General features: G+C 43.0%; 1 protein-coding gene across 5 annotated transcripts in view; it reads left to right on the top strand.

The window, feature by feature from the left end:
* Nucleotides 1–5629: 5629 nt before the first annotated feature.
* The window catches only part of LHFPL6 (LHFPL tetraspan subfamily member 6), a 237010-nt gene continuing 221931 nt past the window's right edge, over nt 5630–20708 (top strand). The window contains exons 1-3 of one of the 5 annotated variants that reach the window (XM_072797272.1): nt 5630–5783; nt 6718–7296; nt 17454–17549. In XM_072797272.1, coding sequence (XP_072653373.1) covers nt 6912–7296; nt 17454–17549 — 481 coding nt within the window. In that variant the 5' untranslated portion in view covers nt 5630–5783; nt 6718–6911. Of the gene's footprint in view, nt 5784–5971; nt 6613–6717; nt 7297–17453; nt 17550–20708 lie in introns of those variants that run through there. The other 4 variants (XM_072797271.1, XM_072797276.1, XM_072797273.1 and 1 more) reach the window with 4 other exon arrangements.

The following is a 20708-nucleotide window of genomic DNA, read 5'->3' on the forward strand; positions in this document are numbered from 1 at the left end:
AATTTCTGTCTTAATTTCTTTTTTTTTTTTAAAGATTTATTTATTTATTCATGAGAGACACAGAGAGAGGCAGAGACACAGGCAGAGGGAGAAGCAGGCTCCCTGCAGGGAGCCCTATGCAGGACTCGATCCCAGGACCCTGGGATCATGACCTGAGCCAAAGGCAGATGTTCAACCAGTGAGCCACCCAGGCATCCCATGTCTTGTTTAACTTCTTAAGGTTAGGACTTTAAGGGGAAGTATTTTGTAAACTATGTTCATGGCTATTCCTGTTTCTATTGCCAGATTTTAAGAAGCATATACCAATACATGCTATAGACAATGAATGCCCACTTTAGCCACCATTTGCTTGAGAAAGAATTGTTCCCTAGCACTATTCTGTCCTTTCTCTGCCCTGCTTAGTGTCTTTGCACTCTTCTAATCCATTTTACCATGGTGCTGGCTCTGGGACCGCAAGAGAACGGTTATCAATAGTCTAGCGGGTGTGTGTTTGTTGCCAATAACAGGAACTTAAACAACTAAGAGTTATTGGTCTCACCCAAAAGATGTCTGAGGATAATAGAGCAACCTAGTGAATATATACCAAGGATCCAGATTCTTGGTGCCATTTTATTCTATCATTCTTAGCGTGTTGGCCTTTGTCATCATCCATGTCATGCCATGGCTGAAGAATGGCTTCTGTGCTTCTGGGTGCCATCATATCTGTTTTCCAGGCTGGAAGAAAGAGGGAGAAAATGGAGGGTGCTGGCACCACTCCACTTTCATCTCATTGGCCAGCACTGTCACCTGGCCACTCAAACTTCAAGGGAGGCTGGGGAATGGAGATTTTAGCTTTCACTGCTTCTATTGGAGAGAAAGAGTTAGCAGTATGAAACGGGCATTGTGGCAGCCCTGGTGGCACAGCAGTTTGGCGCTGCCTGCAGCCTGGGGTGTGATCCTGGAGACCCGGGATCAAGTCCCACATCGGGCTCCCTGCATGGAGCCTGTTTCTCCCTCTGCCTGTGTCTCTGCCTCTCTCTTTTTGTGTCTATGAATAAATAAATAAAATCTTAAAAAAAAAAAAAAAAAGAAACAGGCATTGTATCAGCCAAACTGTGCTTTTTTTTTTTAAGATTTTTATTCATGAGAGACACACACAGAGAGAGAGAGAGAGAGGCAGAGATACAGGCAGGAGAAGCAGGCTCCCTGTGGGGAGCCCAATGTGGGACTCGATCCCAGGACCGCAGGGTCATGCCCTGAGTTGAAGGGAGATGCTCAACTGCTGAGCCACCCAGGTGTCCCCAAACTGTAGCTTTTATCACAAATGTCAACTGAGAGGTTTCCTATCCAACCTTTCCCCAATGGTCAGAAGTGATTGATTCCATGGTGTTTCCTCTATCCAACTATCATACTCCTTCCCTAATTTTATATAACATATCATATTTGTTTAAAAATTAAATATGCAGGCAGCCCAGGTGGCTCAGTGGTTTATCGCCGCCTTCAGCTCAGGGCCTGATCCTGGAGACCCAGGATCGAGTCCCAAGTTGGGCTCCCTGCATGGAGCTTGCTTCTCCCTCTGCCTGTCTCTCTCTCTCTCTCTCTCTCTCTCTCTGTGTCTCTCAAGAATAAATAAATTTTTAAAAAATCTTAAAAAAATATGCACTCTGTAGGCTGTACTGGAACAAGAATAATAATCACAATGATACTGATTTATTCATTAATTCTCTCAGTTAATGTTCAGTTATTGGATCTTTATCTTTAACAGCGAAGCACATGGGTACAGTGCTGTGTTCCCTGTCACTGAGCATATGTCTTATCTGGACAGTGCTTTATCCATCAGGAATGCTTTCACTGGTGACAAGCAGAAGATTCAAATAACAGTAATTTAAACCATTTTAACAATCTATAATTTACTTTTAAGAAATTCAAAAGGAGATGTGTGGCCCCACCATGTTAGGGTGCTGGGATTATGTCTCTCTGATTCCCCTCATGATTGAAGAAGGCTGCCACAGCTCCAAACACATCATCCTTCAAGAATGTGTCCAAAGACAGCCATTCTCTTTTATCAGAGAATACAATCTTCCCTAGAGGCCTCCTCGGCAGACTTATTGGCTACAAGGGTCATGTGGGTCACCACTAGCTTTAGGAGAGGTTGAAAGGGAGGTATTTACCTAGTGAACAAGGTGAAGGAGTTGGGAATTAATCTTGAATGGCCAACCAGGAGTGTTGCCATAGATGCCTTACAGCTTCATGATCTCATCTTATGACTCAATGGGACTACTGTCCAAACACACTAGAAACTCAAACCTGGAATAAGAGGTAGGAGCAGCATTCTGCTATGTGGGAACTTCTGGTTGGGAAATAATTTAAAGATCCTTTGAAGTTGCAAATTTAATACAAGGGTTTTAAAGATATTATAATGCATTTTGCCTATAAAGTATACATATAAGAACCCAAGGAGTAATTCAAAAGATTTTGTAGTTTGGAAAGATAATTACATGGTGGACTGAGAAGAGAAATCAGGATACATGGATTCTAGACTCAGCTTTGGTTAACACACTAGAAGGATTCTGAGCCTCTGCTTCCTCATCTGTAAAATGTACTTGAAAAAAATCAGGTGACTCCTAGACTCCTTCTCAAATATATGAATAGTGCTATGGGCTAGAAGAATGTTAAAAACCTTCTGTTACAGAGGTGCCTAGGTGGCTCAGTTGGTTGAGTGTCCAGCTCTTGTTTTTTGCTCAGGTCATGGTCTTGGGGTCATGAGATCAAACCCTACTTGGGCTCTGTGCTCAGCATGGAGTCTGCTTGAGATTTTTTCTCTCCCTCTCTCTCTGCCTTTGCCCCTCCCCCCCAAATACAACTAAAAAAACATCTATTACAGTCTCTTTTTATAAATGAAAGAACTCAGGCTTGGGAAGGTCACCATTTGTCCAAATTCATTCATCTAATTTAGAAATTTGGGTCCCAGCATGTAACACACTATACTTTAACAAATATTGATATTGCATCTTTTTAAAAAATTTATTTATTTATTTATTCACAAGAGACAGAGAGAGAGAGAGACAGAGAGAGTCAGAGACATAGGCAGCAGGAGAAGCAGGCTCCATGCAGGGAGCCTATGTGGTACTCGATCCTGGAACTCCAGGATCATGCCCTGAGCCAAAGGGCCACCCAGGCATCCCTTGATATTGCATCCTAATAGACCTTTAAAAAAATTCAACCTCTTCCTCTACTTTTTCATTTTAGGCAGAGTCTCTCCAGTAGCATTTTACTCTATTTAGTAGAATTCAGATAATGAGTTATTTTAAAGCCCACATTTTAGCTGTAAGTTCTCAGAGTACTTAACCTCTCTGTAAAATAATAATTGCACCTCCTTCATAGTCTTTTTTCCCCTTCTTTTTTGAGGACTAGATCAAGTAATCTGAGGAAAGTTAGTGTAGGGACAGCAAAGATGTCATCCCAGCCATCTACCTCAGTGCTTAAAACTCCCCCAAGCTTGAAAAATGTCCCAGACCAATTTCCCCAGCAGGTTGTGTGGAGGCTGTCCAAATCTCATGATTGTAATTTTGTCTTTATATGGTTTTATCTTCTACCTTCACATTATATAGATCTGAAGGCTCTGGGTAATAGCTAAGGGCATGGTACATAACTGGAAGTCAGACCCATCATTTGCACCACTGCGGAGCTCAGTAACCAGTGATTTGTATGAGACAATTTAAATCACTTGCATCAGGGATTCTGAACCTGGGATTCGTGGATGGGCCACAGGGGAACCAGGAACCACCTGACATTTCACTGAAACAGGCTTTCTTAACCTCAGCACTATTTACATTTTGGGCTAGGTACCTATGGGGGGTTGTCTGGTGCATTTTAAGGTGTTCAGCAGCATTCCTGGCCTCTATCCACTAGATGCTAGTAGCACCTCCCTCCTCATGATAATCAAAACCTTGCCAGGGGCACCTGGGTGGCACAGTCAGTTGAGTATTTGAGCCCATCAGGTCATGATCTCGGGGTCATGGGATTGAGCCTGGGTTGGGCTCCCCGCTCAGTGCTGACACTGCTTGTTCCTTTCCCTATTCCACGTTGTTCTCACGTGCTCTCTCTCAAATAAGTAAACCAAATATCAACAACAACAACAACAACAAACTTCAGATCTTGCCGAATGTTTCCTGGGGTGCATCATCTCCCGTCTCTCCTTTGGGAACCACTATGATAAAGCTTAATATGTATATGTGGTTTTTTTTTTTTTTTTTCCTGAGAGGCTCTGCATATTCTTAAAAAGTTCTATATAACCTCAAAAAGGTTGGGGCGGATTACTGAAATCCTTTCAATGGGATAATGAGAGAACACACATCTCCAGTGTCGTTGTGGGAACAACGCACAGAATCGTGGCTAACTGAAACGATGCTCTTTGAACATTTACTATGAAATGTTATTTATACCTATGCATTTATTACTTTCAACTACTTTGAAAAAAAACACTTCACAGACTCATCTGGGGAAGTGTCTGCTTCGCATATTGCTATTCCCAGATGGCGGGATTCTTAGGACACTGTCTTCAGCCCCTCGCGCCGTCCGCGTACTGACTGCAGCTCTGGACTCCGGAGACGGTAAGCGCTAGGGACGAGCGAAAAAGAAAGAAAAGAAAAAGAAAGAAAGAAAGAAAGAAAGAAAAGAAAGAAAGAAAGAAAGAAAGAAAGAAAGAAAGAAAGAAAGAAAGAAAGAAAGAAAGAAAGAAAGAAAGAAAGAAAGAAAGAAAGAAAGAGGAATCTCACGGTGGTATTGATTGCGGGTGACTGGAGGGGAGGTGCAGGAAGGGCGGCTGGGGGGAGGGGTGTGGGGGATGGGGATGGGGACGGGGACCCTGGGGCGCTCCGGGGGCGTCCCCGGGGGCCCGCGGGCTGCCGCCTCCTGCCCGCCCCCCGCCCCCCGGGCCCCGGGCCCCGCGCTCGCCGCTCGCCGCTCGCCGCCTCTCCGCGCACCGGCCTTGCGCAGTCCTTGCAAGGTGGCCACGGCGCCGGCTGTCCTCGGGCCCCGACGGCCGCTCCCCCGGCGCTCCGGCCCCTTCCTCCGCCGCAGCCCCGGGAGCCAGCGGGGACGTGCGGGCGAGCCGCGGCCGGCGGGAGCGCCGAGAGGGCGGGGTTGGTCCCCACCTGTGGGTCCGCGCGCCTCCCGCCCTGCCCGCAGGGGTCCCCGTCCGCGTCCCGGTCCGCCGGCCGCGGGGGAGGTGGGGGGGTGGGGGAGGGGGAGGGGGCGGTGCGCGCCCCGCCTGCCAGGGGGAGCTCCGCGGCCCGCGCGTGGCCCCCGCGCCCCGCCGAGCCGCCGCGGGAGAGCCTCCCCCTCCGGCCGGGCCGAGGAAGGGCGCTGCGGGCGCCGTGGGTGACCCGCCCGCCAGCCGCCAGCCGCGTGAGCAGGCGCCCCGGGTCCCCGCCGCGGCTCGGGCTGCGACCCCCGGGCCCGGCTGCGCGCGGCCGCTGCCCCCCCGCCCCTCGGGGGCCCACGCTGGGCTCGCCTCGCCCCGCCCCGTCCCGGCCCGCCCGGGCCCCCCAGCTGCAGCCGCGGCCCCCCTCCCCTCCGCTCCCCTCCGCTCCCCTCCGCTCCCCTCCCCGCCGCCCGCCCCGCCCCGCCCCTCCGCGCCCGCCTGCCCGCGGCCGCGTCCCCCAGCCCCGGGCCGGGCCCGCCGAGCTCCTCCGCCGCCGCCGCCGCTGCCTGGTGGACGCGATCTAGAAAGAAAAAAGTGGTGGAGGCTGCCCGGGAGTGACGCACTGGACTGGAAAAGGGCGGCGGGCGGAGAGGAAACGGTAGGGGCGAGGGCCGGGCGGGGGGCCGGGGGGCCGGCGCTGGCTGCGGGCACGCCGGAGCGGGGGCCGGGGCCCGGAGGAGAGCCGCGGGAGAGCCGCAGACCCGCAGACCCGGGGGACCGGCTCAGGACCGCCCCGCAGAGACGGGCGGGCGGGCGGGAGCGGCGCGGGCCGAGCGGGCTCCAGGCGGAGCCCCGGGAAGGGCGCTGCTTCTCCACCGGACGCGGGATCGTGCAGCGGGAGACGCGGGCCTAACAGTTTCGCCGGAACCGATGAATCAGAAGGAAGCGATGCCTGGGCTTTGTTTCATGGACACTAGAGGAGAGGTAGAGACGGAAGGAACCCACACAGACCGCTGAACGAGCCTGGCGAGCGCCCCGTGGCTCCATCCGCGCCGGGTGCCCGGACGGTCTGAAGCATTCGCTGACTTACGTGCTCTGCAACTGCGAGGACTGCCCTAATTATTGTCTTCGGGCTCACGCACAGTGATTGCACCTAAAGGGACACGGAAAAGTTGCTACAAGTTAGGAACGTGAACTTGCAAGCCAAATAAACAAACCATGGTATGGTTCACTTTATTTTGATATTCGGAATTATGTTTACTGGCAGTAAAAATGCTACATTACTTTTACCGCGAGCATGTGAAACGAATTCACTGACTTGGCAAACAGAAGCCACGCATTTCTTTAAGTAAATAGCTGTCAAGAGTTAATCTGGGAGCATCTATAGGACATGGAGACTTGAGAAGGCTTTGAGCTACTTTGACAAAACCTGGACTGTAGAGAAGTTTACAGAGAGAATTAGTTCTTCCCGCTTTTGAAGTGTTGAGGCAAGTTTGAATGTTTATTAATTAACAGTTGCAGACCAACTGAACTGGTGGTGTCGCTTCTCTAAAAACGTTTAACTTTTCTAATGCTTATCATTGTTTTGCCAGGGACCATCATCTTTACTACAGAGGATGGGAAGTTGATGGCCAGTAAGATTGAAGATCCATTCCGTTCCTAGACACCCCTGCCCGCATCACAGAACTGCGGATTGCCTGCCGTTCCCTGGTGGTTGCACACCTTCACTCACTCCTGCAATCCCAGAACTGTTACTTTGGGTCCTCTTAGCCCTATCTGTTGAAACATGGCATCCAGCCTGACTTGTACCGGGGTGATCTGGGCTTTGCTCTCCTTTCTTTGTGCTGCCACCTCCTGTGTGGGGTTCTTTATGCCTTACTGGCTCTGGGGATCACAGCTGGGCAAGTCTGTGTCCTTTGGTACTTTCCGGAGGTGCTCCTACCCTGTGCATGATGAGAGCCGGCAGATGATGGTGATGGTAGAGGAATGTGGGCGCTATGCCTCCTTCCAGGGCATCCCCAGTGCAGAATGGAGGATCTGTACCATCGTGACAGGCCTGGGCTGTGGCCTCCTCCTCTTGGTGGCTCTCACTGCCCTCATGGCTTGCTGTGTGTCGGAGCTCATCTCGAGGACCGTGGGAAGAGTGGCTGGAGGAATTCAGTTTCTGGGGGGTAAGTGACTTGTTCGATTTGACTTGATTACTGGAATCCCAGAGCAGTATTGAAAATTATGTTCCAGCTGTCTGCAGAAATCCTTATAATTGGCACTTGGAATGCTCTGGAGAAAGAGAGAGACATGGGATAGCTTTGGAGATAGCCTGCCAAAGTCAAGATTTTTTTTTTTTTTTTTTTTTTTTTTTTTTACCGGAACTGTTTTACAACTTCAAGAGATCTTAATTTCTGACCCTCCTTAGACATATATACATCATTGGCCTGCTAAGTACAACCTATATGAGGCAGTAACATTGAGACTGTTTAAATGAAGTAGGGGAGATAGTTTAGATTTTATGACTTCCTGCTCTTCTTGTTCAACAGTAAGCAATTAGATTATCTGTGTCTTACTGGCGTCTTCAGGTCTTTAGAGATGAAGAGTAGAAAAGATCCTTGATTCAACATTGCTGTTATAAGCGTTTAATTCTCTTTGGCAGGTGTAAAATTGACCCTTGCCTAGTCTTAAACTATATTTCTAAATAAATGACTACTGTTTTAAATGAGAGATCAGTTTTACATGAACGACTGTAGATTTCACTATGCTTACAAATACAGCTATAGGCGTAATTATCTTGTTAGGATTTAACTTCCTTGGATGCTCTTCCTGTGAAGGCAAAAAAAAAAAAAAAAAAAAAAAAAAAAAAGAAAGCAAATACTGTGTGCTTGTCCCAGATGGACTGGAGAGTCTCACTAACACCAGAAAAGGTTTGATTTCTATTTGGGTTTCCTCCAACAAGTATTACTTCAATATCTCTGATCATATGGTTTTAATTATACTTTATATATTTTCCACTGTGCTTTTCACCTCCATTCTTCAAACTGACGGGTTGAACTTGTCTGATTTATAGTCCACCCTGCTAAAATATGACAACCTGTGGATAGCACAGAATGAAGGGAAATAGGAAGCCAGGAAAACATATAAAAATGTATTTGTAACTTCATTACAAAGTAAAAGTCTGTTCCTCTTCCATTTGGGGTTTTCTTACAGTCTTGTGAAGAATACAGAAGAAGAAGAAAAAAATTAAAATGGTTAGTTCTCAGGTAGGCTCTGTATATTGGAGGAACCCCAACAGATGATTGTGGGTTATTTGATATAATGCTTTCAGGTGACATTTTGAATAAGAAAACCCTTGCATTAAAAAGGCAAGGGGCAAAGAAGGTTTGTGTTTTAAAATAAATGACAAGAGTTGCTTGCGGTTCTTTATTCCTCTACTGGATGAAATATATATATTTACATAGAAGTAAAGTAAAATGATTAGAAAACACAAAGAAGTTGTTGAAAGCTGAGATATAAATACAGAATTTGAAAATTCTTTGATACCACAGATTTCAGAAATAGAATTAATGCCAGGAGTATTTAAAAAAAAAACTTTTTTTTTCTTTAAGGATAAACTTGATTTGCTGTTTGTGTTTCACTTGGCTCAGGAAAAATGCATAGGCAGTTTCTTTTTCTCTGCTTATGGTAAATATCTCACTTTCCATTTTTCCTTCATTTTAGGGCAGGGACTGCTATTATTTCTGGCAGAACAGGAAAATACAAAGAGAAATCAGTTTTTATTGATTATCTTTAAATGTATAATGAAGGAAGGCAACAGTAAGTGAATCTGAGACCCATGAGATTTATGCTTCCCTCTGTAAGTGATGTATAGATTTTTTTGGAATAATATAGAGCTAAATGCTCTGTTTTACAGAAAACTCAAAGGGAAAGATCACTGGGGAAGTTATGTGTATTTTTAAATGGACCTTTTCTCCCTTTGTACATGCTTTTCATGAACTCTGCTTGGCAAGAGTCACTGACGTTAAGCTAGGATATAGTTTATTATTAGCAGTTGGTATTCTCTCATTTCTCATATATCTTTCTCCTACCTGGTAAAAAATAATTATGAATGTAAGACCTAAAAGGTTTTTCTGATTCAGACCTCTTGAGGGCACAAGTAAGTAAATACATCCCATTATTCAAGTTAATAGTAAATTTGAAATGAGAAAATAACCTGAGTTATGGACTAGGTTCTGAAAAATCTGCCATTCATCACTATTGCTTAATGGTAGACGAGTTGAAAAACAGCCTCAAAAATAGTTATTCCCATTATTCATCTCATAATTGTTTGGGGTTTTATACATAAAAACTTAAGTGATACATAATTTTATTTTATGAACTGTTTCATAAAGTGAATGGGTTTCATTAAAAACTGCAAAATACCAAGCCGGTGAGTTCTTTGAATTCTGTAGGTGGCCGTGCTTCAGAAATACAGTCAACATGCAGCGTACTCTGCTATAAGGCGGATTCGCTTACTAAAAATGATTCACTCAGAAGGGTTATGTTTAGCTAAAGTTAGAATTGCTCCAAAAACAACAGGAAGCAGAAAAATGGTAAAGTACAGAGGCGTCCTGCTTAACCCTGCCTGCTGTGTTTAGAGTTTGCACATATGGTGTAACATCAGGCAGTAAAACCCCTGCAGTACTTTGGAACTAGTTAAAGGACAAAGTGTCAACCTTAATTTTGAATTGTCTTGCTATGGTTGGTTAGAGGTTAAAATGTCACCTGTCAACAGGCAGAGCAAAGCAAGATAGACTGTTGCATATGACATTTGCTCCCCATAGAGGAGTCCTTCAAGGAATCAATGATTTGTGCTTTTCTTGTGGCAGCTTGTACATAAACTTTAATTGCCACATCTCCATCTTACATTTTAAGTCATGTTTCTGTCATAATTTTTAAAAACTGGCTTCGGTGGAGTTTTACTCTCAGTTGAGTTTTTAAAAGGCATGCAGAGAGCCTTGGAGAAGTACAGTGTGGAATAAAAATGGGTGCATGCCTATTGGATGGTGATGGTGCTCTGAGAAAACAGGTTTTCACATTGGATTTGTTTGTTGAATATAAAATTGTGTCGTCATGAAGTCCTCCCACAAAGTTTTTAAACATTAATGTCACACTTTTTAATGCATGTGTTGGGAAAATGCCTGACTTGCGTGCCCTGTAAATAAAACATGGGGGGACGTTGTAAAGACATATCAGGTCTGCTGTAAGTTCTATAACTGGTGCTTGTGAATGTCAGGATCTGAATGTGTTGATTTTTGCCCTAAGAAAGTACTGTTGCTGCTGTAATAAGGGGGCACGGGAGGGAGTCCTACATTTATACTCTTCCACATTTATCCTGAATGTGCGTCACATGTATGTATAAAATGGGTACAGGATGCTAATCGGTAGCAAACGGTGACCTTTCCAGTTTGGAGGGTGTCCTGTTTCTAAGAAGCCAGGGGAAGACCCATCTTCTCAGCTAATTGATAGTTAAGTGCTGCTGAAGACAGTAATGATGATGAAGTGTTCCTCTGAGCATCACTTTCTCTGTCTGCTGAAAGCATCATTGCCTTTCCAGAGTCCCTTCACGGTAGGGTCCCACCTGGACCTGTCTGTCATCCCTTTACGATGAGGACTTGTGACTCTCCTTCCCCTGCTCCATGTTAGGTCTGACTTGTCACATGATATGCCACATTATGCTCTCCTTCCTTTCTGGTTATCTGTCGAGTGACCACTAAGGAGTAAGATAAATGAGAAGTGTTGGCATATTAATGGGCATAGTGGCTTTTTAGTGACTGTATCTTAACTGGAAGAGGTTGCTCTGATTTTAAGAAATCAGAATACTTCTGAGGCCAGGTGGGGGAGGAGGCAGGGCTCTTTTTCCTTCTCTTTGAGTTACACCTTATGATTGCTTACTACTGTACTCCTGCTCCTTTCGTCTCCTCCCTAACCAACAAGGTAAAGTCCGGGTGAGTTGTCTTGAGATCTGAACCTACAGTTCTCAAACTTTACCATGCATCAAGATCACCCAGGGCTTTAAAAACAGATTTCTGGGGCCTCCCCAGGAACTTCTGATTCAGTAGGTTTGGTGAGCAGCCTGATACTTTGCATTTCTAACAAGTTTCCAGATGATGCTGGTTCTGAGCCCATACCTTGAGAACCCTGTTCTCGGTTAACCATTTCATATTATAGAAATATGGGACTTCTGGTAGATGGTTTACTTTCAGAACTTAGTTAATATTCAGTTGTGTTACAATCTGACATAGATTTCTATAATTGGGCTGTGGAAAGATACTGTCTGTGTAGCGTCCTCTTGGCTGAGGGACGTCCTTGTTACAACTCTCCTGTCTGTCACAGAGAATCATTTTCCTGAGGTTCTCTCTCTGAATACATACTATATACATGTTATAATTATAATATGTATGTTATATATAATATGGACTGTGTGTGTGTGTATACTTTCATTTACCATTTCCCTATGCCGGAAACAAGATTTTATAGATGGAGAACTCAAAATAACACCTTGACACACCCTCTGTAGTTTTTATGCAGTGGGTTTTCTGTCATGGATTGCCAGTTGAAAGATGTGAAGTCTATATTGCAGACTGGAAAGATGGGCAAACACCACCCTTGATGAACTCCATGAAACCACGTCTAGCAAAAGCAAAGATTAGGCCAGCAGGACACTCAGGAGCCAGCCGGTCAGAGCTTCTGCCAGTAGGCAAGATGGCACTTAAATTGGCTTCGACTAAGGTAAAGGTCTCCTGGTCTTAACCGTCTCTAGGGAAAAAGATGATGTGTTCTGCCTGAAGACAGGTACTTTCCAGGGCCACCAGCCACACCTTTCCTCCCAGCCATATGTCCCACATACACTGCTTATCTAGAGGTACAGGGTGCAGATGGAAGCTAGGCAGTGTGGCAGTGCGAGCGGGGCTTTGCCAGCCAGGAAGGGGCGAGAGGGGTCAGCACTGTGGATAACCGAACCAAATGCCACAGGTACTGTCCACTCTGAGCTCTGGACTCGTTAAAGGCAGGGATGTCAATGAATTAGCTGATGTTTTTTTTTTTTTAGCTGATCTTTTTAAAGATCTAAAACACCAAATTTTATATGTTTGTATTTAATGTTTTAAAATTACATTTTCAAATAGTCATGATCACCATGTAAAGTTTTCTTGTACATACTTTTTTTTTTTTTTTTTAACCCAGGAGAACTCTTATATTAAAGGCTTACTTTGAAAAGTTTTTCAAGGTTTTCAAATTTTCCTATGAAACTTTCAGGTTCTCCATATCAATAATTAACGTCAAAATTCAGTACAATGTTCTTTGAACTCTCTAGTGGGCCTAAAAGCACCCTAGGAGTTTATTTCTCCTGGGGGGGTCCAGCTCTGACCCCGAGAATCTGATTTGGCAGGTCTGGGTGGGGCACAGGTAAAGCACTTTTAACAGAGTCCCCAAGGGTTTCAGAACACAGATGGTCCCCAGGCCACATTTTGAGAAACATGAACCGATTTTGTTCACTTCAAACCCCATATGATATCAATATTGGGGCATAGGCTTACGTCTACTGCTAAGCTAAGTGTGGAGTATCAATCTCCTTCTATCCATAGTTACCTCGGGGATAATGTGATATGTGCAGTAAAATTTCACGATTAGCAGGAACAGACCAGTTTACAGCTGTGTTCTTTCTGAGCTCACAGATCTTAGGTGTTACTGGTGGACATCAGCCCTGTGTATACACTCAGAAAGCAGAAGAACCAAATCTTCCATGCTATGCTTAGATAAAGACTATTTTGATTTGTGACTCCACCTGCAAATTTCAAGTCTGCCATTGTTTCCTATGCTGTGTTTGTATCCTGCAGCCTGCAAATGCATTGTTGCTGGTTTATGTTCTGTTTTTGTTTTTTTGTTTTTTTTTGGAGGGGGGAGGGGGAGGAGACATTTTGATTAGTTACCAGACTCCTTTGAACTTCACCATGAGTCTCCTCCAGTTGTGCTTCAAATTTAGAGTGGAAGCTGCCAAGAGAGAAGCAGTCTGGGATCATCTGACCCAGAGTAGTAGAAGCCAGGTTTGCATGCGCCCATTGGCCAGGCCTCCCCTGCCCCATCTTGCAGACACAGATGTCATACAGGCTCCAGGAGCTCTGGCCCTGTTCTGAGGTTCACTCTGTGACTGCTTACAGCCACAGCTGCTGAACAGTCCCAACTGTTCTGTGGTCCAGTACTGAACTCTTGGTTTCTTTACTGCCAAATGTACTCAATTTTTACCTGTTTTGAGTGACAGGTGTTTTACTTCCTAAGTTTATATTTCTGAAAAAAAAATGCTAATGGTAGTAATTAATTAAGATGGTGGAATAAAGGGTTATTCATTGCACTTGGGCCTATCATGCAAATAGCTGTGCAAGACCTTTAACCTAGAATTATTTCGATTGATATTTTTGACAGGGTCCAAGTCTTCATTTACTTTCTACGGAGTAGAGTCTTTCTAAGAGAGTCATTTGACTTTTAGCTTACTTCCCTTTGTTATCACCAGCTAACATACCTGTAGCTAGATACCACTGGAGCCATACTAGGGTTAGTATGGGTTAGTTAGCCTCTCTGATGCAGAGATTGCACACTGGTGAACTGTTATATAAAAGTGTGTTGTCACAAAGAAAGCAAACTGAGGAACGTGATTCATAACCATTCCCATAAAAGAAAATACCTCAAAACACATACTCTGGAGAGCTTTACATCATCCTATATGATATCATGAGGTGCATAAAATTTGCACTGGGCATATAGTCATTATTGGTACACTGTGAGTACTTGATCTCTCCTGCTACCTCCAGCTGGGTAAGAGTGTCTTATGGCGTGTGCTGGGTGTGGTCAGAAGGAATACCAGAATACCAGCATCGGGTTCAAAAGTTATTCATGAATGTCATTAAAATTCATCTTCTTCTTTTTTTTTTTTCTTAAGATATTACCCTCCATGTGTTCTGAGGACACTAATTCCTGGGTGTACCAATAGATGTTTACAGGAAAGAATAAACAGGAACAAGTAGATTCGAGAAACATTTGGTTATGGGAAGTTAATCCATTTCATTACAGCAGAGAATTCAGTATGTTGTCGATTACCATCTCCCCGGAGGAATGGGGACAGCATAGTATTAAGTGTTTAATTTATTTAGGCCCAGCGCCCTGAAGGGACCAGTACTGTGTGGAACTTATTCTGTTCTCATTTTACCCCATTGAGGCAGGCAATTTATTCTTTTTCGCAGCTGAGAACACTGAACTTTAGAGAGTGACACCCAAAGGTATCTCATTAGTTTTTGTTTGTGCTGTGAATGCTATCACCCATGATAAAGTGTTCATTGAAATTCCACCTTGTATCACGCAGAATTCAGAATATCTGACCATGGTGGATCATAATGTCTTTCAACATAGGTAAATATTTTTTGTTGTTCCTTGGTCCTCCCTCTATGTTTGTAGTGTGATAAAACCACTTTTAGTAACATGACTTGGCAACTTATTGCCAATTCTCAAAAAATGCATTGCAGGGGCACCTGGATGGCTCATTTGGTTAAGTGTCTGCCTTTGGCTCAGGTCACGATGCCAAGGTTCTGGGTTGGAGTCCCATGTTGGGCTCCCTGCTCAGTGGGGAGTCTGCTTCTCCCTCCTCTTCTGCCCACCCTCCTCACCCTGCTTGTGTGTGTACGCTCTCTCTCAAATTGATAAATAACATCTTTAACATCTTTAAAAAAATGCATTGCAGGTTAACATTAATAATGTGATATGCAGGAGAGACACCATTAGGGGAGAATGCCAGAACACTTGACTAAAGTTTTTTTAACAATTACTTAACAGAAGAATGTTATCTTCCATTATTATATGCTGACTGAGTTTCCTAGTGTAAGTACCCCAGTGTTAGAAGCCTTTGTAATAATCCTTTGTTAAGGCTAAAGATAATGTTAATTCCAGAGGACACATTTCTTAGATAACAAAACCAAGGACCTTGGATCTTTCTATAGAAATGAAGGATAATGTTTGACATTGTCAATCTTTATCATTAAAATGTTTGTGATAGAAAAAAAGAGAGTTTTAGGTAGATCACTCTGAGAAGTCTAGGTATTTACTAGGGACTTCTGAATGGTTATTTTTAGAAGATCATGAGGTTTCAACGTTGTTCTAGTTCTGGTGCATTGATATTGCTGACTAATTATTGTGGGATCTAGGTATTTTTTCTTTATACGGTAAATGTCATACCGGCTAGTGATTTGGTTTTACAGTTCATGAAGCTCAAAGGTAATGTAAGCTCTGGAATGACCTGATTATAACTCTGGTAAATAATTTACCTTTCCTGTGTCTTATACTTTCAATAATCAAGCAATACTAGGTACTTTGATATACTGAAACAAGTATAAAAATATTGTTGTGTAAAAAGAAATTTCCATTTTATGGTTCTCTGTTTTTCTCATATGTCTGATGCCTTCAAATAGCGCAGGAACCAAGATTTATGATTTTCTTCTGGCCCTACAGTGACTGGAATAGTAAATGACATCTTACAGGTTCAATTAATACTTGACGATGAATTATTTAGTTTTAATTATTTTTTAGCAACATTTTTATTTATATGATGTGATCTTGTTCTTTTCTACCTCACAGAAATATTTCAGAGATGAAATAAAATAATGCCGTGAATATGAAGACATTTAAAGCAGTGTCTCCTTATGATGTCTCTGAATAATGTTAGTCCTTTGGGAAAAAAGGTGTTCTGTATTGAAATGATGCTGCATAATACAACTCTCTCTTCAAGCACATTTTAAAAGCTCTGGGTGAACTTTGTTCATTTTCTGCAATAAAGAAACCAGCTGCTATGGTCTAAGAAATTTTGGCCACCCCACCCCAAATCATTTGGTGAGGTCCTAATTCACCATGAGATGGTAGCAGTAGCTGGGGCCTTTGGGAGGTGATGTGGTCATGAGGGTGGAGCCCTCATGAATGAAATAAATGCCACTGGTAACAGAAATCAGAGACAGCTTCATTTCTCCTTCTGCCCCTCAAGGATCCAATGAGAAGAGGGCCCCCATCCAGCCACACTGACACTTTAATAAGTTTCTGGTATTTTTAAGCCATTCAGTCTGTGATATTTTGTTATTGCAGCCCCAGTGGACTAAGATACTATCTGCCTAATGCTGTGATTCACAAACTTATTTGGGAATAGCAGAATCCTATTTACCTGTGATAGGCAATAAGATCTTTTTGAATTAATAGACAACAGAATAAGCTTTTGGAAATGTTGAGTTAAGATACATAGTAAATCCAGTGGACTAGTGTTTATGGGCATTTAACAGTATTGAGTGCCTATTATATGCCAAATAACGTCTAGCTGTTTGGATACAAATTGAGATAAGGTCCCTCCTATTAAGGAGCCCACAGTCTTTTTTACAGTTTTTTTTTTAATTGAAGTATACTTAACATATAAAGTTGTATCCAGTCTTAAGCGTACAACATAGTGATTCGACAATTCTATATATTACTTCGTGCTCACCACGATAAGTATACTTATCATCTGTCACCAAACAACATTATTACAATATTATTGACAATATTCTCTATGCTGTACTTTTCTTACTCTTGACTCATTTATTTTGTAACTGGAAGTTTGTATTTCTTAATCTTTTTTACGTGTTTCATGTATCCCCACCCATCCATCTCTCCTCTGGCAATCACTAGTTTGTTCTCTATTTATGAGTCTGATTTTTTCCTGCTTATTTGTTTTTTTATATTCCACATATAAGTGAAATTGATGATATTTGTCTTTCTCTGTCTGAATTATTTCACTTAGCACAATGCCCTTAGGTCTTCCATGTGTTACAAATGGCAAGATTTCGTTCATTTTTATGGCTCAGTAATATTCTATTGTATATATTTACCACGTCTTCTTTATCTATTCATTTATCGGTGGGCACTTGGGCTGCTTCCATATATTGGCTATTGTAAATGATGCTGCAGTAAACACAGGAGTGCATAGATCTTTTCAAATTACTGTTTTTGTTTTCTTTGGGTAAATACTCAGCAGTGGAATTACTGGGTCATATGGTATTTCTATTTTTAATTTTTTAAGGAACTGAGGAGCTCACAGTCTTGTGGAGGGAAACCAACATGTAAGGTATAATTACAATCTAAAGGACTCGTGATACCTACACACACTTGCACATTTTATTGAATACAGCGATTGGCTGATGAGTCTCACTCAGCAGCCAAGCCAGGTGTTTGCCAGCCTCATAACAGTGTGCCAGTTATTTTCTATCCTACGCTTCTCCCACTTGTCTCTCTATTGCAGGAGTCCACATTTCCCAGAACTCTTGGCACCTGGCGTCTGGATCATTTCAGCCAATGGGAAGCCCTTTTGGAAGACAGGAAGCAGAGAGAAGCCAGGGTATTTCTCCCTCTCTAGCTCTTCCGTGGGTAGTATCCGTGGCAGCAATTGTCTCTTTTCTTGGAATGCTCTACCTTTTATGGCCCCAGCTTCCTTCAGGAAGCCACTGTGATAATCCTACTCCAGCTTAATTCTTCCAGCCCCTGGTAATGCCATCTTTTCCCAACATCACTCCAGTCTAATGCATGGCAGCAGTTTCCTGCTGTCACCAGTTTCTGGGTTGCCTCCTTATCTCCTGTTTGGTTTTTTGGCTTTTCCATCATCTGTGTAACCAATTTCCTGTGCTATATTAAATTATCCATGTTTAAAATACCTCAGGACAGCTTCTGCGTCCCTAGTTGGACCCTTGCTAAAATACAATACATAATTCAAATTCCTACCTCAGGCAAGTGGAGGATCATGTCATACTGTGAACTTTTGGGATTTGTAGTGAATAGACAAAAATTACAGATGTTTAATCAAGAATCGCCACAGTCCACTGAAGTATGAACAAAATGCTGGAGGGACACAGCAGAGGGAATGACTTTCTGTCTGGAGCGGTCTGCAAAGGCTTCAGAGCAGAGGTGCTAGTTAAGCTGGTTCTGGAGGGTGAGCAGAAGATTCCCTGGGCCCTCAGGCAGGGGGAACACCAGGTTCTCAAAGCCAAGGAGTCATGAAAAGATCTGATGTGAGTTCAGAGAATGGTACCATATTATAAGGAATGGGGGCAGGTCTGATGCGCCCCAAGTTGGAAGTGGAGACTACAGGTGGAGTCAGGTTTGTGGAAGTCCTTGTTTATATTCCATGGTGAGGATTCTATACTAATCAAACCAAAGCTCTTGAGTGGTTATGGGTAGAATTGACTTAGGAACTGTATCATCTGTAATCTAGTAGCCACGAGGAGTAAGATTGATTTGGGGAATAGCCAAAACCAAGGAAAGGGAGTGAGAAGCCTGTAACAGCAGTCTTAGCCAGAGGTGGTGGGAGCTTTACTGAAGTTGCTGGAATAAAGAGAACAAGAGTTTGAAGACATTTCTGAAGTAGAAGGTAAATAGGTTTTGCTACTCCTCTTTTTAAATGGATAGATGAGTGAACGAATGAATGTCTCAGTAATATTGTATTTCTATTTATATAAGAAACCAGGCCTTTTCAAAACATTTTTTAAAATAATAAGTATTGTTGTCACCACAACAATGTATGTACGTAGATATAATTTATTACACAGCCCCACAAGGTGGATATTTCTGTTTTAGAATTGTGTGCATGTTTGTGTGTAAATGAGGGTTGTGGACTGCGCTCAAGAGTGTTTGGGGGCTTCAGAGAGGAGGATTGTGATGACAGCTGAAGTCACTGTTGGTGTTATTAAACTTTGCTGGCTTCTCCCAAGCATTCTCCTCTTCTGTCCCTAAAAGTGCAGGAACTAATGAATGTGTAAATATATAAACAAGATGTAGAAGATGTAGGTGTAAGATTGATTGCATACATCTCAGTTTTGTAGAAATTGTTGACATTCCCAACTATGCCTTTATTTTATTTAGAAAGAAATAAGTGAATGCTGTTGTCAACAGGTTTATGACAAAAATTGCTGTCAGCTACTTGTACTAAATGACTCTTGTAGCTTCAGACCTGATCGATTCCTGTCCTGGCTTAGCTAGTCATGGTACCGTTGCATATTAAGGCAGAACAAGAGTGGAAACTAGGTATTCCTTGAACCTATGAGTTCATATTCTCTGTGATTATTATCTATCTTCCCTGAATCAGCTGCATTGAGGGCCATGAGGCACCAAATGTAGTTTTGTCATTCCGGTGTAATTTATCATTCTCATATATTGGTCATATCAAATTTGGAAAAAAAAAAGAAATAGCCCTTATACTCTAAAATAGTATAATTCTGTGATTGAATCTAATCCTCACCTGTTAGAATGCTTCTTGGTGAGGTGAGAGTCACTGTGTAAAATGCGGATGTCTTCCTCTCAGCTCTAGAGTTTCACTAAAACATATACCCTCATGTTATCTTATGTTGACATTACCTGGATCGTCCTCTCAGCCAGCCATAAATGTGCCATCTATGTGGGTAGCAAACAGATAGCAGTCAATGATGTTGGATAGGATTAGGCACAAACAGGAAACATTGGATTCTCTACGGAACCATGGCTTTCCAGGGTAAGTGTGGCTGGAAAGGGCAAATGGTTCACGGTCAGAGTCCAGATAGCTTTTCCTCACTCCTGGCTACAAATGACTTCCCATAACAGTCCAAGCTCCCCATATTATTTTTCCTTCCTATGTGTACACCATTGTCTTGGATACAAATATCAGATTTTCCATGTTCTCTTCATGTCTAGAAAGGACCTACAAGGACAGTTATTATTTTCTATGATGCGACATATGCTAGGATGTCACTTTTTTTTTCTGTTTGTTTTGTTTTTCCCATTTGGTGTTACATAACCTAATTTAAATGGAAAATTGTAATCCTCAAGTAAAGCTAATTCCTTTATGGTCTCTATAGTTATTTCTAAGTAAGAATTAATTCCTCTAGAAGTGTTCTGAGGAAGAATAATCAATTTTAGCTCCAAGGGAAGTTACCCTGGTGTTTACAAGGCTTAAAAGTATAGACAACATGAAGAAATATTTACTATAAGTGGTGCTTTTCTCATTCATTTATTCAACAAATGATTTTTTGAAAAGATTTATTTATTTATTTATGATAGACATAGAGAGAGAGAGAGGCAGAGATGCAGGAGGGAGAAGCAGACTCCATGCCAGGAGCCCAACGTGGGACTCGATCCCAGGACTCCAGGATCGCGCCCCGGGCCGAAGGTGGCACTAAACCACTGAGCCACCCAGGGATCCCCTCAACAAATGATTTTTAAGTGCTTCCTCTGTGTCGGGCTCTGTTCTAGCTGGAGATAGAATGCTGACATGGTAACGTATGGTTCTTGTCTACCTAGAATTTTAGTAAGAGAGATGAACATTAATCAAATACTCCCCCAAAATGAATATAGAGATACAAACTTGATGAATGTTAGGAAGAAAAAGTACATCATGGACAATCATGACCTAGATGAGGTGCCAAGGAAGGCTTTCTAAGACATGGCAGGTTTGAGTTGAGACTTGAAAACGTGGAAGAGGAGGAGGGAAGAGCATGCCAGGGAGGGAACCTCAAAGCCTACCAAGTGAGCA

This window comes from Canis lupus, chromosome 24, assembly GCF_048164855.1.
Source record: "Canis lupus baileyi chromosome 24, mCanLup2.hap1, whole genome shotgun sequence".
Lineage (NCBI taxonomy): Eukaryota > Metazoa > Chordata > Mammalia > Carnivora > Canidae > Canis > Canis lupus.